Here is a 17436-nt window from a genome sequence, read left to right as displayed (position 1 = left end):
CTGCACTTTGCCACAAGCCCCACCTTCCCCTACTTCCCCTCCACAGAAGCCAAACGACAGCAGCTGTGGACCATCTCGCCTTTGCTGGGGATTTTCTTGCCCCAGCCCTTCACTTCGGACCCTCATGCCCCTCCAGGCATCTTCATCTCTGACCGTTGCCATAGATTATGCCAATGTCATCCAAGAAATACCTCCGAGACAAGCTACGACACAATGAACGGGCAATTTTATTGATTCTACCTTCTAAACATACCCTCCTAGAAGTAGACACACGTTGTGCAGTTTCCAGCAGGGATCTTGGTGCACAGGGACATTAAAGGGGACGGTAACTCCAACAGGACTTCGCGAGGGGGCCAAAACCATGTTTCCTGGAATTCTTCTTGCAAATGATGCTGAAGATTAAGAATTACATTCTCACACCACCAGCACAGCTTAAATACCTTTGACAAAAATAATAATAATAAATTATCTTCAACTCAGAAAATAAATTGTGCTCAGCAGAGTGACAGGAGGGTCCATTCATTGCATTGCACCGCGGGGCTGGACGGGGAGGACAGGTACAGGCAGCTACGCCAACAGGTACACGGGGCCAAGGACACGCTCTCTGAAGTTAGTCAAACGCATGCTTTCATGCCAATGGCGGGTGATGTCCCCTGGCTGTGGCCTGTCCCGAGTGAGACTTCACTGCCCCTCCTCCTCCTCTTCACGTCCACCTTGTCTTCTGTTTCTTGGCTTGTCTCTTGGCATCTTCTGGGCCACTACTGTCAGAGGCTGTCTGGCCAAGAGCCCGGACGCCCTGCAGTCGAGTCGTCAACTGCAACAGCAAAGGAACGAGCTAAAAAGAGAGGGGGAGAGTGAGGAGGTGCCAGGAGACTCCTGTCCAGGTGGGCACTGAAGCCCTGCGTGAGCACAGCTCCTTTTCCAGGTCGTTACCATCTGCTAGGTGCTAATACTGAGGGGAGCCTTAGTTCAAAATAAGGCAGGCTTGTGCACCCAGAGGTCAGCAGAGACAGCTGGCCCGCTCTGAGCAACACATGCCCCAAAGTGGTCCAGGTTTAAGGATTGGGGGAGATGTTACAGATGTGCATGGCCTTGAAAGGAGGACTGGGGGGCTGGATTTGAGGCCTTTATGGTCCCTTCTCACCCTAAAATGTTGTCATTTCTATAACACTGGACATTCTTCTCTGTCCCTTCACAGCTGGGAGGGACCCCGCTCACCGATATATCCGCTTTCTCCTGAGGTCTCTGGATTTCCTACCTTGTCATGGTTGTAGCCAGCCAACAGGACGAGCAGCGTCAGAGGCAGGGCGATGAAGGAACCTTGAGCGATGTCTTGCTCAGGCAGCTTCCTCTGTAAACACCAAGAGTACTGCCACTTACCTGCCATCTGCTATTACGCAGACTTGACTCACCGGCCTTCTGAATGGGGTGCCCCCAGACACCCAGGTACCCCACACGATCCAAACTCCCACTATCCAAAGTAAGAAACAGAGGCAACTCGCATACATTTTCAGATACGCCCTCCACTACCCGAACTCATTACTTGCTCTCTGGAGCTCAGGAACAAAGCGTCCATCACACGGTACTCCTCACCCCTGAACTTCCACTATCCACACTGAGGAAGCAAAGGCTGTGCGAGCAGGCATCCCTGTGTGTGGCCGAGTCCCAGCCACACACAGGGGCCTTTTCCTACAGGAAGTGGGGAGAACCCACTGCTCTAGGCTGGACACACAGCAATGAACAAGCTAGTCCCAGAGATTGTACCAGTGAGGAGACGAAGCAGCTGCTACTTCTATCCCAGTGGTCTCTCGCCCTTTCTAAACAGAACCCTCAATGTCATCGGGCCAATCAGAATACAGACCATGCCCATTTTCTTTTACAGTCTGTTTGATACAGATCCAATAAGATCCACACATGGCAACTGACTGATAAACTGAGTAATTTCTTTTAATCTACAGGTACCCCATCCATATGTTGTTGTTATCTTACTTTTCTTGCAATGTGTCAAATAAGTCAGGTTCCAGGTTGTCGTCCTGCAGTGCCCCATACCCTACATCTGGTTGTGTTTGTCACATGCTCTGGTGACCTCTATACATGTCCCATAAGCTGGCGGCTGGCTCTAGAAGTTTGGGCGGGTCAGGTATATTGAGCCTCCTGGAGGACCTCAATGCCACCCATCACGACACCGTGGCACAGTGGTGACCTTCTTCCCCAAAAGTGACAGCTGAGCCACTGACCTGAACGATTCTACCCCTCACTGCCAGTTTCCACCTTGAAAGGGACTCCGGCATTAGCGCTCATAAAAGAAACGCACCTGGGGAAGTCCTGAGTGCAAAATCCAGGATGCTCGAGGGGCCCCAGGCCGAGGGCCCTTTATACAGCATCCCTGCCTCCATCCAATACCTGGGGCGCAGAGTGTGTGAATTTTCCTTCTCCCGCCAGCCCCACAGGTTTCACAGGACTGCCCCTCCCCCTTACCGTGGGGTTAAAAACCAAGGTGATGTGCTTGTGGTAGCCCATTGCGGTGAACGAAACCTGCGGCAAGGCGTAGTCGTACTGGGACCTGGGGAGCGTGGAGTCCAGGAGCACAACGTAGTTCTGTGCACAAGTGAGAAGTTATTTTATAAAGGAGTTTGGGCAAAGCAGATGAAAACGAAAACCTAATGTATGGATGTGATGTTTTTAAGGAAATCCCCAAGTTTATACATCCAAACCAAGGTCGCTAACTTCAGAGTGGTAACCTGAGTGGCTTACCCCAGCAGTGGCAGCCGCGTGTCTCTGAGATGTGCCTTCTGTAAAGCTTTCGAAGGCCGTGGCACTTTTTATGAGCGCATTTAACCACAGTTATGGCCCTCTGAGGATATGATTTTATGATACACAGGCTTTCGTATGAGCCCATTTTAATAAGGGAGAAACGTGATCAAACTGGGGAAGGCTGTTTGCAATCCAAAATGAGGCTGACTTTTCAGGGACAGCACTTTGGTGGCTCATTAGCTGGCGTGTGTTAAGAACACAGCATCTCAGGAAAGGCACTGTGACGGTCACGGCCCTGCGTGCTGAACCCCGTGCGCCAGGTCAAAGCCTGCTCTGCTCGCAAACACTGACAAGATCGGCACGATGACTCCCACTGTACAGATGGGGAGAGCAAGGCCTGAAGGACTGAACAGTGACTTGCCCAGGGTCACTCAGCTAGTACAGGGTCAAGCAGCCTTGGAACCCAGCACTGTTCACACTGCTGTGCTGCCTAAAGTATCCATCCCAGAGGGCATCGGGGAACTGAAGGGGAACCCCCAAACTCCATCTCAACCTATGTCATTGCTTTATAGCCATTCCACGCTGAGAAAGGCCAGTGTGTCACCCTGTACAGGTGGTGAAAAGCCAGGGGAGGGAATGTCAAGTCACAGGCTCATTACTGATACCCTGAAGCTAAGTCCCCAGAAAGGAACCAAATTCTCTGCAAAGGTTGTTCCCACCACACCAACTACAAAAGTTTTCTCTGTCCAGTTAGAATTGATAATAAACATTCTATATTCAATAAATGAATGTCCAACATTAGTGCCTTTGTTAAATCAATTATGATATTTCTTATACTATGAATTACTGTACAACCATTCAAAATCATGTTATAAATGATTTATGATGGGAAAGATTTGTGACATATTCTGCACTGAAAAGCACAGATTACAAAGTGATACATAAGAATCCCAGCTCTGAATTATTAAAATAAATGTATCTTAGATTTAAACTTATACACATATGTGCACACACATTGAAAAAAGACCAAAAGGATACTTAGCAACACGTTAACAGTGGTTATTTCTGGATGAGGGTATTATGTCTGATAACACCCCCACCCCCTCCCAAACTCTCCTGTCATGAACAAGTGTTATTTTTGTAAACAGAAAAACACTAATTAAGAAACATAATCACTACAGAGCCCAATCTCCTTTGATTCAGAGAGGAAAACATCAACCATTTCTGTGGAGTGTATTTAGAGAGAAAATGAGAGAGCTGTGCTTCCTAAAACTGAAAAGTGGGATTACTAAAACAAAGACGGAACAGAGAATGGTGCCGTGCCATTACCTGGCCGTCTCTGAGCAGTGGCGGGAAGTGGAAGAAGAGGGACTGGCCAAGAGAAACCGTCTGGATCGGGTTGTCGAGGTTTTCACTTTTGTACAGCTTGACCTGGAGAGCGGTAACAAAGCAGACGGGCTTTTGAACCGAGACACGACAAACCTTCCCTTTCGGACATCCTCAGGAGAGCTTCTCCCCTGGGAGGAAAGCGTCTTTGGAAACATGGGTACTTGAAAGAGAACCCGTCCTCCCGACAGGCCACACGTAACGCATTCCTCAGTCACCTGAGACTCCAGTTACATGGCGTGCAAAGACACGCAAGGCTTACAGCAGATTCCGACGACTCATGTGAACACTCAATATGGGGATAATAGTTAGTATAATGACATTAAAAAGAATCGCTTCTAACATTTCTATAATATACCAGGCATGCAACAGGCGCCTTATATGTATTGTCACCCATCCTGGCTACTAAACAGGCATCGTTATTATCCCTAAGGAGACTTGGGGAGCCTGCATCACTTAAGGTCACATAATCTATACATGCTAGATCCTGGGACTCCCCACATCACTGAGGTCTCACGTCCCTCTCTCCCTCCCCCTGGCACTGCTCTCCATATGCTGTAACCTTGAACCTGAAACACATTCCCATTTTGCATTTGGTACTCCAGCCTGCTTCCAGCAATGCACTGCTTTGCTTCTGGCCTTTCTCTCCAGCCCAGGTGTGCTGCCTGTCACACCATATGTGATGGGGCCTGGGGAGAGGGAGGTACAGTCCTGGCTGATGCCTAAGGCTATGGGGGCTCCTCCCTGCACCTACGACAGGAGAACTCCAGAGCACCCCTTTCCGGGGCCCAGGCTGACACTTTCCTATATAACACACAAGTCAAGAGGAGATTTCCTAACACAGAAGTCACAGGAAATAGTGGAGGCCTGCAGGTCACACACAAAACTGAACATATGTTCTTCTGACTTGTGCAGTGTTTTGAGTACATTTGAATCCATCCCTATATTTAAAAATCAGGTGATTCCAAATAACTCCAACTTCCAGCTCCTCTGGGAAACCGGAAAGTGATGTCAACCCTGGGCCAGACCTCACAACACAGCGATAGTCGGAGTGAGCAGAGGAGCAGCACCTTCACTGCCTGGGAGGGGCACGAGCGCTCCAGTCTGCCCACATCCTACCTCACTCTCCGGAAACATGCTTACAACCCCGGGACCGAAGGGCAGCTAAGAGGTGAGTTAAAACCTAAATGCACGTTTTCACTCAAGTCTAATACTTCACTGTATACAAAATTACAGTGCCTCTGGAAAATACACTCCCGAGGGGATTCATTGACATCTCTCAAGGGATCACAGGGCACTGTATAAACATCTCTTCCTTCATTCCAGAGAGCACATTTCGTTAGAACTTGGACAGACCTTAAGAGGTCAGTGAGTCTAACTCCCTGGCTTTACAGAGGAGAAAGCCAAGGTCCATGGGAATGAAGTGGCTGCCCAAGCTGACAAGGGAAGTAACCACCTGTGACAGGAGGCAGCCCAGCCCGCCTGAGTTCTAGTTCACTGCCCACCATCGCCTCCCTGGACAGAATTTAAATAGTTACGAAGCACTTTGCCTTAAAATTGTATTTGTTTCAGACTTTAGATCATATTGATCATTCATTAGGCTCCTACTACAATACTTACAGAGATATATACTGCTAGTAAAACGGTTATCTGAAACTGGAACGCATTTCTCTCCAGCTACCAGCAATCATTCTCCCAGATATATGCTTGGATCGAAGTTTCTTAAATCTCAACCTCAACACTCAGCATCTCCACCTTTAGCACACTAAAGCTAGCACCAGAGCGGCACAGACATCCGGTTCTTACTTGTCTCAAAGCTGAAAAGAAGACGGTATTTTCACCTTAAAAAGCTGGCCTTACCCATAATGTAGAAAGATACTCGGAGGAAGTGATCACATTTCCACTTAAATCGAACTGATTGATCTGCCGGAAAACAATGATGTTTATATCGTCGATGTCGTTATTGCCAACCTGGAAAGAAATAAGGAATGCTGGTATTGAGGAAGCTGGAAGAGGAACTTCTACTCTAGCTGTGTGACGTCTCAGGGGCTATTTCATGACAAACTTCACTTCCTATATTACAGGTCAGAGAAGCATCCTAAGTCCCATCTGATAGTAAGCAGATGGGCTACCTACCCCTGGCTCACAGACACATTTTGTTCGACAAATACAGTCTTTGTTTCCTAAGTTTTAATTACTGGCCAATATTTTTAAAGATTTCATGGACAAAAAAGCCAGATTTTTTAGTCTCTCTTGAAAAAGAAGACGTTCTTGCCTGGCAGCAATCAGCAAGAACCGCACCACAGCAGCCCCTCTGGGTGGGTGTGTGCTCTCAATTCGTCACTTGTTCGTATCTGCCAGCTCACAGGCCACACGGCTGCTGGTGATCCTGGCCTAAGTCACGACGGCAAGGAAATATATAGAACTGTAAAGTACAGCCATTTAAAATGCCAGCTGCCATGAAGACATCAACAAAATCCACTCTCCAGGCCAAACAGTCCTAAATGGCCTGCCACCTCTCTCTCTAACCCCTCACAAACTTCCTGCCTAAAGCCACCACAAGGCAGTCCCTCTTGTCCCACTAAGGGCCTCTAGTCTAGCAAATTTTGTGGGAGAAAAGCTTCATTTCAAGTGATTCCCGGCCACTTCCTGGAGGGCTGCCTTGTTAGGCGTCAATTAGCTAAGAAGTCATTGTCTGGAATATCAAAAAAACTGCCCACCAAATGGAAGAACAGGTTATCTAAATGTAAGGAATCTGGGTGGCCCGGCTACCAATTAGGCCCATGTTCCCTATCACATGCCCTTGATTAGAAAGAAAGCCCCTTGTGCTTTAAGATCCTCAACTTGCAGAGTAATGATCAGAGCTTGCAGGGAAGTGGGGCAACAACAGTTCAAATTTCTTCTCTGGATGAGTGACAGCCACGCTGTTCATTAAAAACCCCACAAGATGCTGCTTGGGAAGATGACACTAATCCAAGAGGACCCTTAATTAGGATTTGAAGTCCTCCCCACACCCCCCACCCCCACCATCGCAGTAGATGAAAGGCAGACAGCCAGAGGAGTGCTAACAGGTTTTTGATCAGGAAGCAATCACACCACTGAATTCTGCTGAAGAACTTCGTGCTTACCGTGATTACCCGGTGGTGGGGGAGGGCCCGTTCAATGTGATCATTGCCTTCTGCCTTGAGCTGCACGTGATACACACATCCCGGCTGCAAACAAACCCAGGCTGTCACTTCTCTAGAAACAGGCTCGTCACATGCAACCTGATCTGAGCCTGCTCTGACTGCAGGTCCGCACCAGGACCGCAGCTTTCCTGCCTCACTCATTTCAGCTCCCAGTCTGCACCTGTCAACCTAATAGTGTGGCGAAGGCCTGGGGTGGAGCGGGAACCGGGTGGAGGGGGGCAATAGGGGAAAACGGGGGACATCTGTAATACTCTCAACAATAAAGATTTAAAAAAAAAATCCTGATGAAGAAACATTTACCTGACATTCTGCAATTCCTCAATCCCCATTCAGTTTCTTTTACCCAAGGAAACTTAAATGTGGTTTCTTATTTCAAAACTGCAAATATAATGCACTCCCAGTCTGACAAAGTTCTTCCCTGCTGTCCGCCCCTCCCCTCTGCTTGTATAGTAACATCGAGTGATACCTGGAATGACACTCCCAAATGCTTACTGTGGATATCATTTCTGGGAAGTGGAATTTCAGGTTTTTTCCTTTTAAAGAAAATTTCTTCTTTATACTTTTTATTCTATTACTTACATTTATAGGCATATAGCATGTTTACCAAAAAGTCAGCATTCTAAGAAAAAAACCCACCTTTTTTTGGACACTGATCACATGAAAGATGTATATACACTTACTCAGAAAATTTTGTCAGATAGCAATAATTTGGTCGAAGAAAGCCAGCACATGATGGCAATTTTCCAATAGATGGAAGTAAATTGCCTTGATTAAATGACATTTTATGTTTGTTTTTGACACTGCTGCATGGGTTAGTGGCAACTCTGATAAAGAGAGATATGACTTCAAAGGAGAATTTCTAGGAAGGCTGCAAACTAGATAAATTCAGCTTAAAAGCAAGGCTTTCATAGCACAAATGAACCCATTGTCAAAAAAATTCTGAGTCACTTTTTCCTTACACACTTATTTAAAAAAAAGATAGGTATCTTTCCCCTGGCTTCCGATCTGACTTCCAGGTACCCCAATATCTGAGAATAGGGGTGCCCTGGACATTGGACATGAGTATTCTTGTCTTTGGGGAAGAACAGCATTGCTCAATGTATCTAAGTAAACTGGCGAAGTGATTTGCATCTCAGCTCACGTGATTTGGGCTAACGTTAGTTTGTTGCTGAGATACGTGACACCGTCTCTGGGGTTAAGAATATACAGTTTGTGAGTCTGAAAGGCTGGGGACCCAACTCCAAATCCAAGCGGCCCAGTCCAGTGGGTGCCGTCTAACCCACACACTCTGTGACTCCTACAGTTTATACTCAGTGTCTGCTGAATGAGCATGGGAATGAATGAACAAATAAAAACTGAGAAAAAAAGTGCCATAAATCCTAAACCAAATGTTGCTACTTAGCAGCCAAAAGGACAAATAAGATGGTTGTCTGGCTCACACAAAGACGTTATGGGTGTGTTGTATTTTTAATTAATTGTTTACATAGAAAAGTCAGGAATGTTCACATGGAAATCTAAATTTCTGACTTCTCTTTTAAAAATTCAAACTCTGTGGCTGCCCTCAGTCTGTCTTCCACATGGCCACAACGAGCTAGAGCTGGGATGTAGCTTCTCCCTTTACATGGGCCATGCCCTCTCCAGTTCCCCAGTTCTCTTCACTCCCTACTCTGCACCCAGCCTCCTTCAGCCATTTGCACCTCTCTATGGGCCCCACAGGCCTTTGATTTGAGAGCCCTGGCCTAAGCCATAACCAACCAATTCTAGGCAAAACCCCCAATTCTATACCAAACCCATAAGTTTCCAAATTTACTTTGATACAGAACCCCAAACCAATATGCCAGTAGTTAAAAGGCAAGATGTGTCAGCTAAGAAAAAACCTGAGAGGGTTCCAGAACCATACCCACCTCCCCAGCCCTCTGGCCTGGCCTAATCCTATCAATTTTGGAGGTTCTACAAGATACCTCCAAACACTGTATGAAAAATCCCCCAATAAAACACGCTCAAAGTCTCACCAGCAATCCACGTAATCTGAACTTCCCCTCTTCATCCGTCACAGTGTCCTCCCCATAAATACTACAGTCGCTCTGTCCCACCGCTTCCACGGCAACCCCCTGCTCCGGCTCTCCGTTTAAAGAAGAAACTGTGCCATAGCAGCTAGAGTGACAAGAGAAGACAAGGAACGTGATATTCCTGTGATTTCCTGAAGCTCACAAAGAAACTCAAAGTGTCCCGCATTTACCAACAATTTACAGTGCAAACAGCTCAATGGAGAATTGTGCTCTAAGGCCACAGGCCCTTCAGATCTCACTGTGTCACCTGCCAATCCAGCCAGGATACCATCAGTATCTCTTCTCATACATCTTAAGGGACACTCCAGAAAATTTTAAGCTAAAAAGGCTAAGCTTTATTTTATTCCATTTTATTTTATTTTAATTAGGATTTATTCTAAATAGCAAAGTACTCAATGAAAGGAAAATAAATCATTTTCTCTTTTATTTGATTGTTGAAAATGGCCCCGTTTTTCTGAACCCATTGTTTCTGATTAATCAATGTTCATTTCAAGTGCTTAAGTGTATATAAATACCTTTGTGTGTGTGTGTGTGTGTCTGTGCACACACACACACACACATTCACACACACACACACATATTTGCAAAAAACCATCACTGGAAGTATTTAAAAACACCGTAAAACTGAGGTAGCTGAGAGACAAAAATAGAAGGAAAATTTTACATGTGTACTCTTTTCAACATTTTGATGTTTTACTCAAGTGAATGCATTCCTCCTTTAAAAATTTTAAAGCAACCAGATAGGCTCTCACGGGCCAATTTCAAAATAGGAACTTTGTGGCTGAACCACTTGTTTGAAATATTAAAAGGAAAGTGCGGCAATCAAAAGTCTTGGACCCATATCCCATGTCCCTTGCCTCCCAAATTTAGTCCATGTGATGGCTGGAATGAGCGTCCAGATGATGGCAGTTTGAGGGTGATCCCACAGCCAGGCCTGGATGAGAGGGAAGTGGGCAGGGGTTGCTCACCTGTAGGCCGTGCGGTAACCGGTAATGGTGATCTTTAAGTTTTGCCCTTCCTGCACCTCAATCATTTGGGAGGATGGCTCAAACCGGAATTCTTTCATCATGGGCTTGAAGTAATACTGGCCAGGGCTCTGCCAAAAGACAACCACAACTGAGCCTCTCGGCCGGGCTTAAAAGGGGGCGACTAAGTCATGATGGACCAGAACTATGCCACAAGAGCCCAGGGCTTCCTGGACAGACAGAAATGGTACCAGTAACTCTACCATAAACAGTTATGGTAACGGCAATTACAGTTCTAACAACAGCAGCTGTCATTACCATGTGCCTTCAGTAACTGTGGAGGTAGCAGTCCTTTGCATTTTAGGAATGAAGAAACTGGGGCTCAGAGGTCAAGTAACCTGCCCAAGATGACACAGCAAGTAAGAAGCAGAGGGAAGATTTGAACCCGGGTATGATGCATACAGTGTATGACCTTTCGGATACACCTCACTGCCTGCTTGTGACACCCCTGTAACAATCACTTTATTCCCTGGACTGACAAGATGGCCAATTCACGCACATTGCCTAAGTCCCACCAGCCAAGGGCTCAGGCTACATCTGGAATGAAAAATTGGTGCTATCTTCACAGCATGGGGAGTGCACTTTGCAGAAGAAACACAAGCTAACTGCTGAATAAGATCGGCATTATTAACAACGGGATCCTTGGTAAAACAAAGGGCCGCCTAAGACAGGAATCGCTGTGGCCACGGTCATTAATTACACTCTTTGTGACAGCTGGGTGACCAGAAAACAAGAAGTGCGCGCGGAAGGGAACATGAATCGGCCGCATTAAACTCTAATAAGAGCAATACTCTAATTACATTTGCTCCCCTGAGAAACTTCAAACACTCCACGCTGGTGTTGTTCTCACGTTGTCCAGCGGTATGTAAGTCACACACTACATGCCTGCTTCCTCGTGGGGAAGACAGGCAGGAGCTAAGTTACAGGACATCTTACCAGGTTTGAGAAAGTCAGGATGCCATTGTCCTGAGTCAAGAGGTTGGAACGAAACACTCCTCCACTGAGGGACAGGAGGACCCCAGGGAGGGGCTGGTCGTCTTCAGCTTTTATCTGGGGGCGAGAAAGGAACCACCGCAAGGTGAACCCACAGTAACCATGCAGACAGGAGTTCACAAGCCAAGAGGCAATTCTTATGGGTTGTTTCTCTTTTGTTGTTATTTGCTGGGGGAAGAGAATGTCTGTTCCTCGTCCCCAGGGGTAACTGATGTTAATAGCTTGGTGGGTACTCCTCCGGAACTATTTTGATGCCCACACAAAGCTTATAAACATTATGGCTATTGTTGACAGACTGGCAAGTTTACTGGGGCAGGAGGGGTTGAGACAAAAATGGCATGCTTGTGCTGGCCGGTTTTTGCTCAGTGGTTACAGCATCAGCCAACGGAATGAAGGGTCATGGGTTCGATACCTCGGTTGCAGGTTCCCCAGCCCGGTGGCGGGGAGGTGGAAGGGTGTGCGGAAGGCAACCAATCAATGAGTCTCTCTCACATCGATGTTTCTCTCTCTCTCCCCATGCTTCCTCTCTTCCATCTCTCTCTCCCTCCCTTCCATTTTCTCTAGAAACCAATGGAAAAAATATCCTCAGGTGAGGATTTAAAAAAAAAAATGGCATGCTTACACACTACACGTACTTTCTGCCCTCAACCTTGGACCCTGCCTTTCCTCTTCTATCAGCCCAGAGATCTGCCTTCACTGCTTAACAGTGGAATAGCATTCAGATGCAGAGGCCAGTAAACCGTCTTGTGGTGGAAAAGGAGAGAAAAATCTAAAGATCCCCGAACATGCTTTGTGCACTTAGGTTTTTCTCTTTTCCTGAATAATCCATTCCTAGGAGTAGAATCGTTGGGTATGTGCACTTTAAATTCAGAAAGATACCACCAAATTGAACTCTCAAGTGGCTATAGCCATGCATGCTCCATAAACCATCCATGCATGGAAAAATACACGCTCTCCAAAACATGGATATGGTCCTAATTATTGCAAATCTAACCCAAAACCCAGTGCTTCGGTGGTAATTTCCTTTGCATTTCCTCAGTCACTACCAAAATTGAGCATTTCTTCTATGTTTATTATTCACTTGTATTACTTCTGTGAATTGCCTTTTCGTATCCTTTGTTCTCTCTATTGAGTTTTTTCTTATCAATTTAAGAAGTTCCTTGTAAACTGGGGATATTATTTATGGTATAAATATTTCTTCCCAGTTTGAATATCTTTCAATTTAGTTTAAGATGTAATCTGCAATACAGAATTTTCATTTTTTATGTGAGATGATCTGCCGTTCTTTTCCTTCGTCCTCCATGTTGAAAATATTCCTCAGACATCTCACAGCATCTCCCTCCCAAGAAGGACGGAGGGAAGAGAGAAAGACATCAAACACCACTGCAGGAGCACCCTGCGTCCTCTGACACAGAACAGCGGAGGGGGAAAGCTTGGAACACTTCCCAAACAAGTTTTAGTCACAGATCTCCAAATTATGCTGAGTGAAAAAAGCAAGACGAAGAGGCCACCCTGTATGATTTCATTTGTATAAAACTCTAGAAGCTGCAAACTAATTCACAGTGATAGGAAGCAGATCAGATCAGTGGGGTGGGATGGGAGGGATGGATTACCAATTGGTACAAGGTCCCCGAACATTGGGAGGTGTTTGGTGGTGTTTTCATGGGTGTGTTCTTATGTCGAGACTGTGTTGGCGATATATCATATTATACACTTTATGTGCAGTACATTGTATGTCAATTATACCTCAATAAAACTGCTTTTTAAAAACATACAGTGTTACCTCAAAGCTTACACCTGCCAGCGCATACGCTTTAAAATCTCCTATGGTTCCTTCCACCGCAGTCAGGACGTAGCCCTCCTTCTGTGAGGACACGGTGTACTCCAGGTCACTGTGCAGGGGCCCGACACTGAAGAAAGAGAGCAATGCAGAGACGGCCTCGCCTCACCACAGGAAATCCCGGCTCCCCAGCTGGCCCCAAGCAAATGTTTCCTAATCCCGGCTTACCTGTAGGCACCTTTGTCATCGGTAAAGACTGTGATGAGGGGTGAACTTGCCCCCTTTTCACTGATGACAATCTCGACTCCTTCCAACTCCGGGTGGATCTGGCCTTCCAGGAATAAGCCTGCTTTCCCGTGGATCTCGATCAGCTTCCCTGGGCAGCTTTCTGAAAGGGAAGAGGTGAACAGAAGAATACGACCGAGCTGCAGAGGATGGGAGCCTTCTGGTGGGGAACTTCCCAATAAGAAGGGCCTAAAACTGAGGTATCTGAAGCTAACCTCCAAATGAGGTTGTTTAATGTTCCAGAAACTTCAATAAGAAAAAGTGGCCCAAGCCTCTCTCCATCCTGGAAGGCCTTATTTAACTGCCAACAATGTTAACAGGTAAACCTAACGCAGGCGGGGGTTTCACGACTCCTCTCTCTCAGTTCTCACCAGCCCACCAGGGAGAGATGCCTTTACAGCAGATAAAAGTTGCGCTGCTCGACCTCTGAGGTCCCAACACGGAAGGCCACCCCAGACAGGTTGCCCATGGGAAGGCAGGCTCTTCAAACTCTACTTCCAAACACAAGCCACATAAATGCTCGGTATTGAATGAACCCATGATGCTAGAAAAAACTATCAGTAGCCAAAAGGCAAATACTCAGTAAGTAATTACTTCTAATCCTATATAATAAAAGGCTAATATGCAAATTGACTGAACGGTGGAATGACCGGTCGCTACGATGCGCACTGACCACCAGGGGGCAGATGCTCAGCCAGGAGCTGGGCTCCCAGCTGGTGAGCGCAGTGGTCAGCAGTGCTAAGAACACCTTGGGAGATGTCCAACTGCCAGCTTAGGCCCGCTCCCCACAGGGTCCTGGACTGTGAGAGGGTGCAGGCCAGGCTGAGGGACCCTCCACCCACTCAGTGCACAAATGACATGCACTGGGCCTCTAGTTACCAATAAAGAAGGGCTCTAACCAGCACGAAAAGTTCAGACACAGGATTAACTAATGTTCCACAACTGATGATTTTGCTTTTCATGGACCTCTGCTGTCAACCTGGTAATGTCAAGAAAAACCAAGTCCTGTTCCAAAAAAGATCTCCCCTTTCTGACAGCAAAAGTTACTCTTACTGATTTCATTCATTCACTCATTCCTTCATCAAATAGTAACATCTATGTGCCTTACAAAGATGCTCTCTCTGTAACAACAACACAGAATAAATGTTTCAATGCAGCAAAGAAACGACTGCAAAGGTGTGTCACTGGCTCACTGAGGTGACATCTACCTCCACTGACGGTGGCTTCCATGGAAGGGGGATAAAAGAGCAGCTCTTTAGACGAGGGTGTGACAGTGATTTTCTCTCCAGACCTGAAATAATAAAAAGACTTCAATTTGGCTGGCTCTGTCCCTCCATTAGGAAGACTATCAGAACAGAGGACACTGCAGAGAAAGCCCAAGAGAGCTTACCGGGCCCAGTAAGAGAAGTCGTAGGAGAAGGGGCCTTGCAACTCATCCACCATCTCTTGGACAGGGGGCTTGGTGCTCCCTTCTCCACCTTCTTCATTACCCTTCTTCTCCCGCTCCTGCCTGCGGCTCTCAATCTCAGCCAACTGCTGCTCCCTCCGCAGCTCCTGCACCGACTTCAGGGGGCCTAAGACTAAGGCGGGTTCACTGTCAATGGAAGACCTGGAGAAAGGAAGGAGGGGCCCATAGGTAACAAAACTAAACACCTGATAGAACCACACATGGCACAATATTCTCCTGATTTGAATATATTAATAGTTTTTTTAAAAAAATAAAGACTGGCCCAGACAATGTGGCTCAGTAGTTGAGCATTGACCCATGAACCAAGAGGTTATGGGCTTGATTCCCAGTAGGGGGCGTGCAGAGAAAGCTGATCGATGTTTCTCTCTCATAGATGCTTCTATCTCTCTATTCCTCTCCCTTCCGCTCTCTAAAAATCAATAAAAACATATTAAAAATAAGTAAAAGCTGAATTTCTGTGCGATGGTAGTAGTATTTGGGAGATCTGGGCTGGAATGAGATACCATTGACTTTATGGCTGGATGCAACCATGGCAGATTTTCTAAGGACATGAGTTCTACCCAGGCTGCCATCCTCTACCTTTCATTCAACACATATTAAGAACATCCTCTGCCAGAGAACCAGGCACTGGATACAGTCATTCAACAAGACAGGCAATATTCCCTAACCCTGGCGAATCCTCATTCCAGTGGGAAGTGGCAGGAAAAGGAAAACTGATGTCACATGACAAGTGCAATGAAAAAAATAAAGCAGTGTAGAAGGAGACAGTGCTGGGAGCATGGGGGTGCTATTTTTAGGGAGTGAGCCAAGGCCTTTCGGATCAAATAATCCTGAAGGAAGGGAGAAAGTGGGCCATGTGGCTCTCTGGGTGAGGAGTGTCTCAAGCAAGGAGAGGACAAGTGCAAAGTCCTGGGAGTCGTGGATGGGGAGCTCAAGGGACAGCAAGGAGACCAAGGTAACCTGGGGAAAGGGCCCCAGGGAGAGTCCTTGGGTCGTTGGAGGGGGAGAGCCCTGCGGGGACTGGGGCTTCACAGACCTTCGATTTCATTCTGAGTGGAATGGAAAAACCCCTGGAGTTTGAAGTAGAGGAGTCATATGATCTCTGGCATTAAAGGATCACTCTGGCTTAACATGGCCTGGCCCCTACCAGCTTAACTCTCCTGAATGTCCCCAATGCCAACAAGTTCAAATTCAAAGTGCTTATGGTACTTGTAATTTTTCAGCTCTGTGTCTGGTTCTTGGACTATCTGCCTCCCCCATGAGTCTAGGGCAGGAGCCGTGGCCTATGACCAGTCACACCGAAGACTCTCAAGAAATACTTTCAGAAAGGATGGATTGGTGAAAAGGCGGTGGACAAAAAGATTGAGATATAGCTGGAAAGGCAACTTCAACTAAGGTAAGGACAGAGAAAGGTACTCAGATTTCCATTGCCAAAACTTTCAAAATGAAAGTTTCCAAAACTTTCATTTCTCAAGAAAACTGGGGTTCAAGAAAACTGGGGTGTCACCTCACCACATGCAAAAATTTCTCTCAAAGGTCATATTCACATGAACCTGACCCTCAGGGAGGCACGGCCTTTCATGTCCTTTCTCTCTCGTGACCTTTCCTACATAAGGTACTATCTCTACTTTCCAAGCCCTTGAGAGAAGGTCTAAGAAAAATAGGCAATATTTTTGAATTTGCTAAAACACTTGAAATACAATGAAAAAACCAGAGACTTTTTCCCCCCAAGCAAAGAAAGGAAGAGTTCAAACAGAAATTTAAGGCACTGAAACGAGCTGTCAGAAGGCTCTTCCTCATCCCAAGTTAATTCGTGAATCATAAAAGGAAAGGATCAAGGCTGCTGCTAATTTATGGCTATGTCACATCAGTATGAGAGAGAAGGCCATTTGTATATACACCTAGAGATAAGAAATCAAAAATAGTTTTCAGAGAGTCTATTAGAGAAGCCCCCAGGCCTCACCCACCAGCCTCCCTTGCTCAGCCCACCACAAAACACTAGTCTTACTTGATAGTCACAGTGACATCCATCACTTTGTCAGTGGTGATAGTTCCAAGGACATGGTGGCGAATGGCTGTCAACGTCAAGATACTGGGTGAAGACCTATAAATCACAGAAGTGGAAATAAAACACAGGCAATATCACCTAGTCATTCTCAAGGGATCACAAACAACACCCTTTATGGGCCACCTTCCTGACCCTGAAATAGACTACATGAAATTGCTCTTAGTTTAGGCCAAAATAACTTCTGAAATACATATATCGGGGTTTTAAAGAATAAACGATTTCTCCACTCCAAAACTTTACACTCGAATCCCCAGTGACACTCACAAGCCTTTGTAAAAGTGGAGAAATGGTGGGCTAGGGCTTGAGAAATTCCTATCAGTGAGGGCTGGAGGAAGAGTTAACAAAGATTATCTTTAATCCATTTCGAAACCATAGCCTTCCATCTTTGGTTTACAGAATTCTTGGGAAACTATCTCCATT

General features: G+C 46.3%; 1 protein-coding gene across 1 annotated transcript in view; it reads right to left on the bottom strand.

Moving 5' to 3' along the window:
* Nucleotides 1-204: 204 nt before the first annotated feature.
* The window catches only part of LOC102760629 (nodal modulator 1), a gene marked incomplete at its 5' end in the record, with an annotated part of 42085 nt that continues 24853 nt past the window's right edge, over nt 205-17436 (bottom strand). The window contains 14 exons of the mRNA XM_015561296.1: nt 205-835; nt 1259-1351; nt 2479-2598; nt 4084-4185; nt 6001-6111; nt 7269-7352; nt 9341-9482; nt 10366-10493; nt 11359-11472; nt 13199-13325; nt 13424-13583; nt 14689-14771; nt 14871-15089; nt 16957-17052. Coding sequence (XP_015416782.1) covers nt 704-835; nt 1259-1351; nt 2479-2598; nt 4084-4185; nt 6001-6111; nt 7269-7352; nt 9341-9482; nt 10366-10493; nt 11359-11472; nt 13199-13325; nt 13424-13583; nt 14689-14771; nt 14871-15089; nt 16957-17052 — 1711 coding nt within the window. The remainder of the gene's footprint in view (nt 836-1258; nt 1352-2478; nt 2599-4083; nt 4186-6000; nt 6112-7268; nt 7353-9340; nt 9483-10365; nt 10494-11358; nt 11473-13198; nt 13326-13423; nt 13584-14688; nt 14772-14870; nt 15090-16956; nt 17053-17436) is intronic.

The sequence above is a fragment of the Myotis davidii genome, unplaced genomic scaffold (genome assembly GCF_000327345.1).
Source record: "Myotis davidii unplaced genomic scaffold, ASM32734v1 scaffold1115, whole genome shotgun sequence".
Taxonomy (NCBI): Eukaryota; Metazoa; Chordata; class Mammalia; order Chiroptera; family Vespertilionidae; genus Myotis; species Myotis davidii.
Note: the sequence above shows the minus strand (reverse complement) of the source record. Positions and strands in the feature narration are given on the sequence as shown.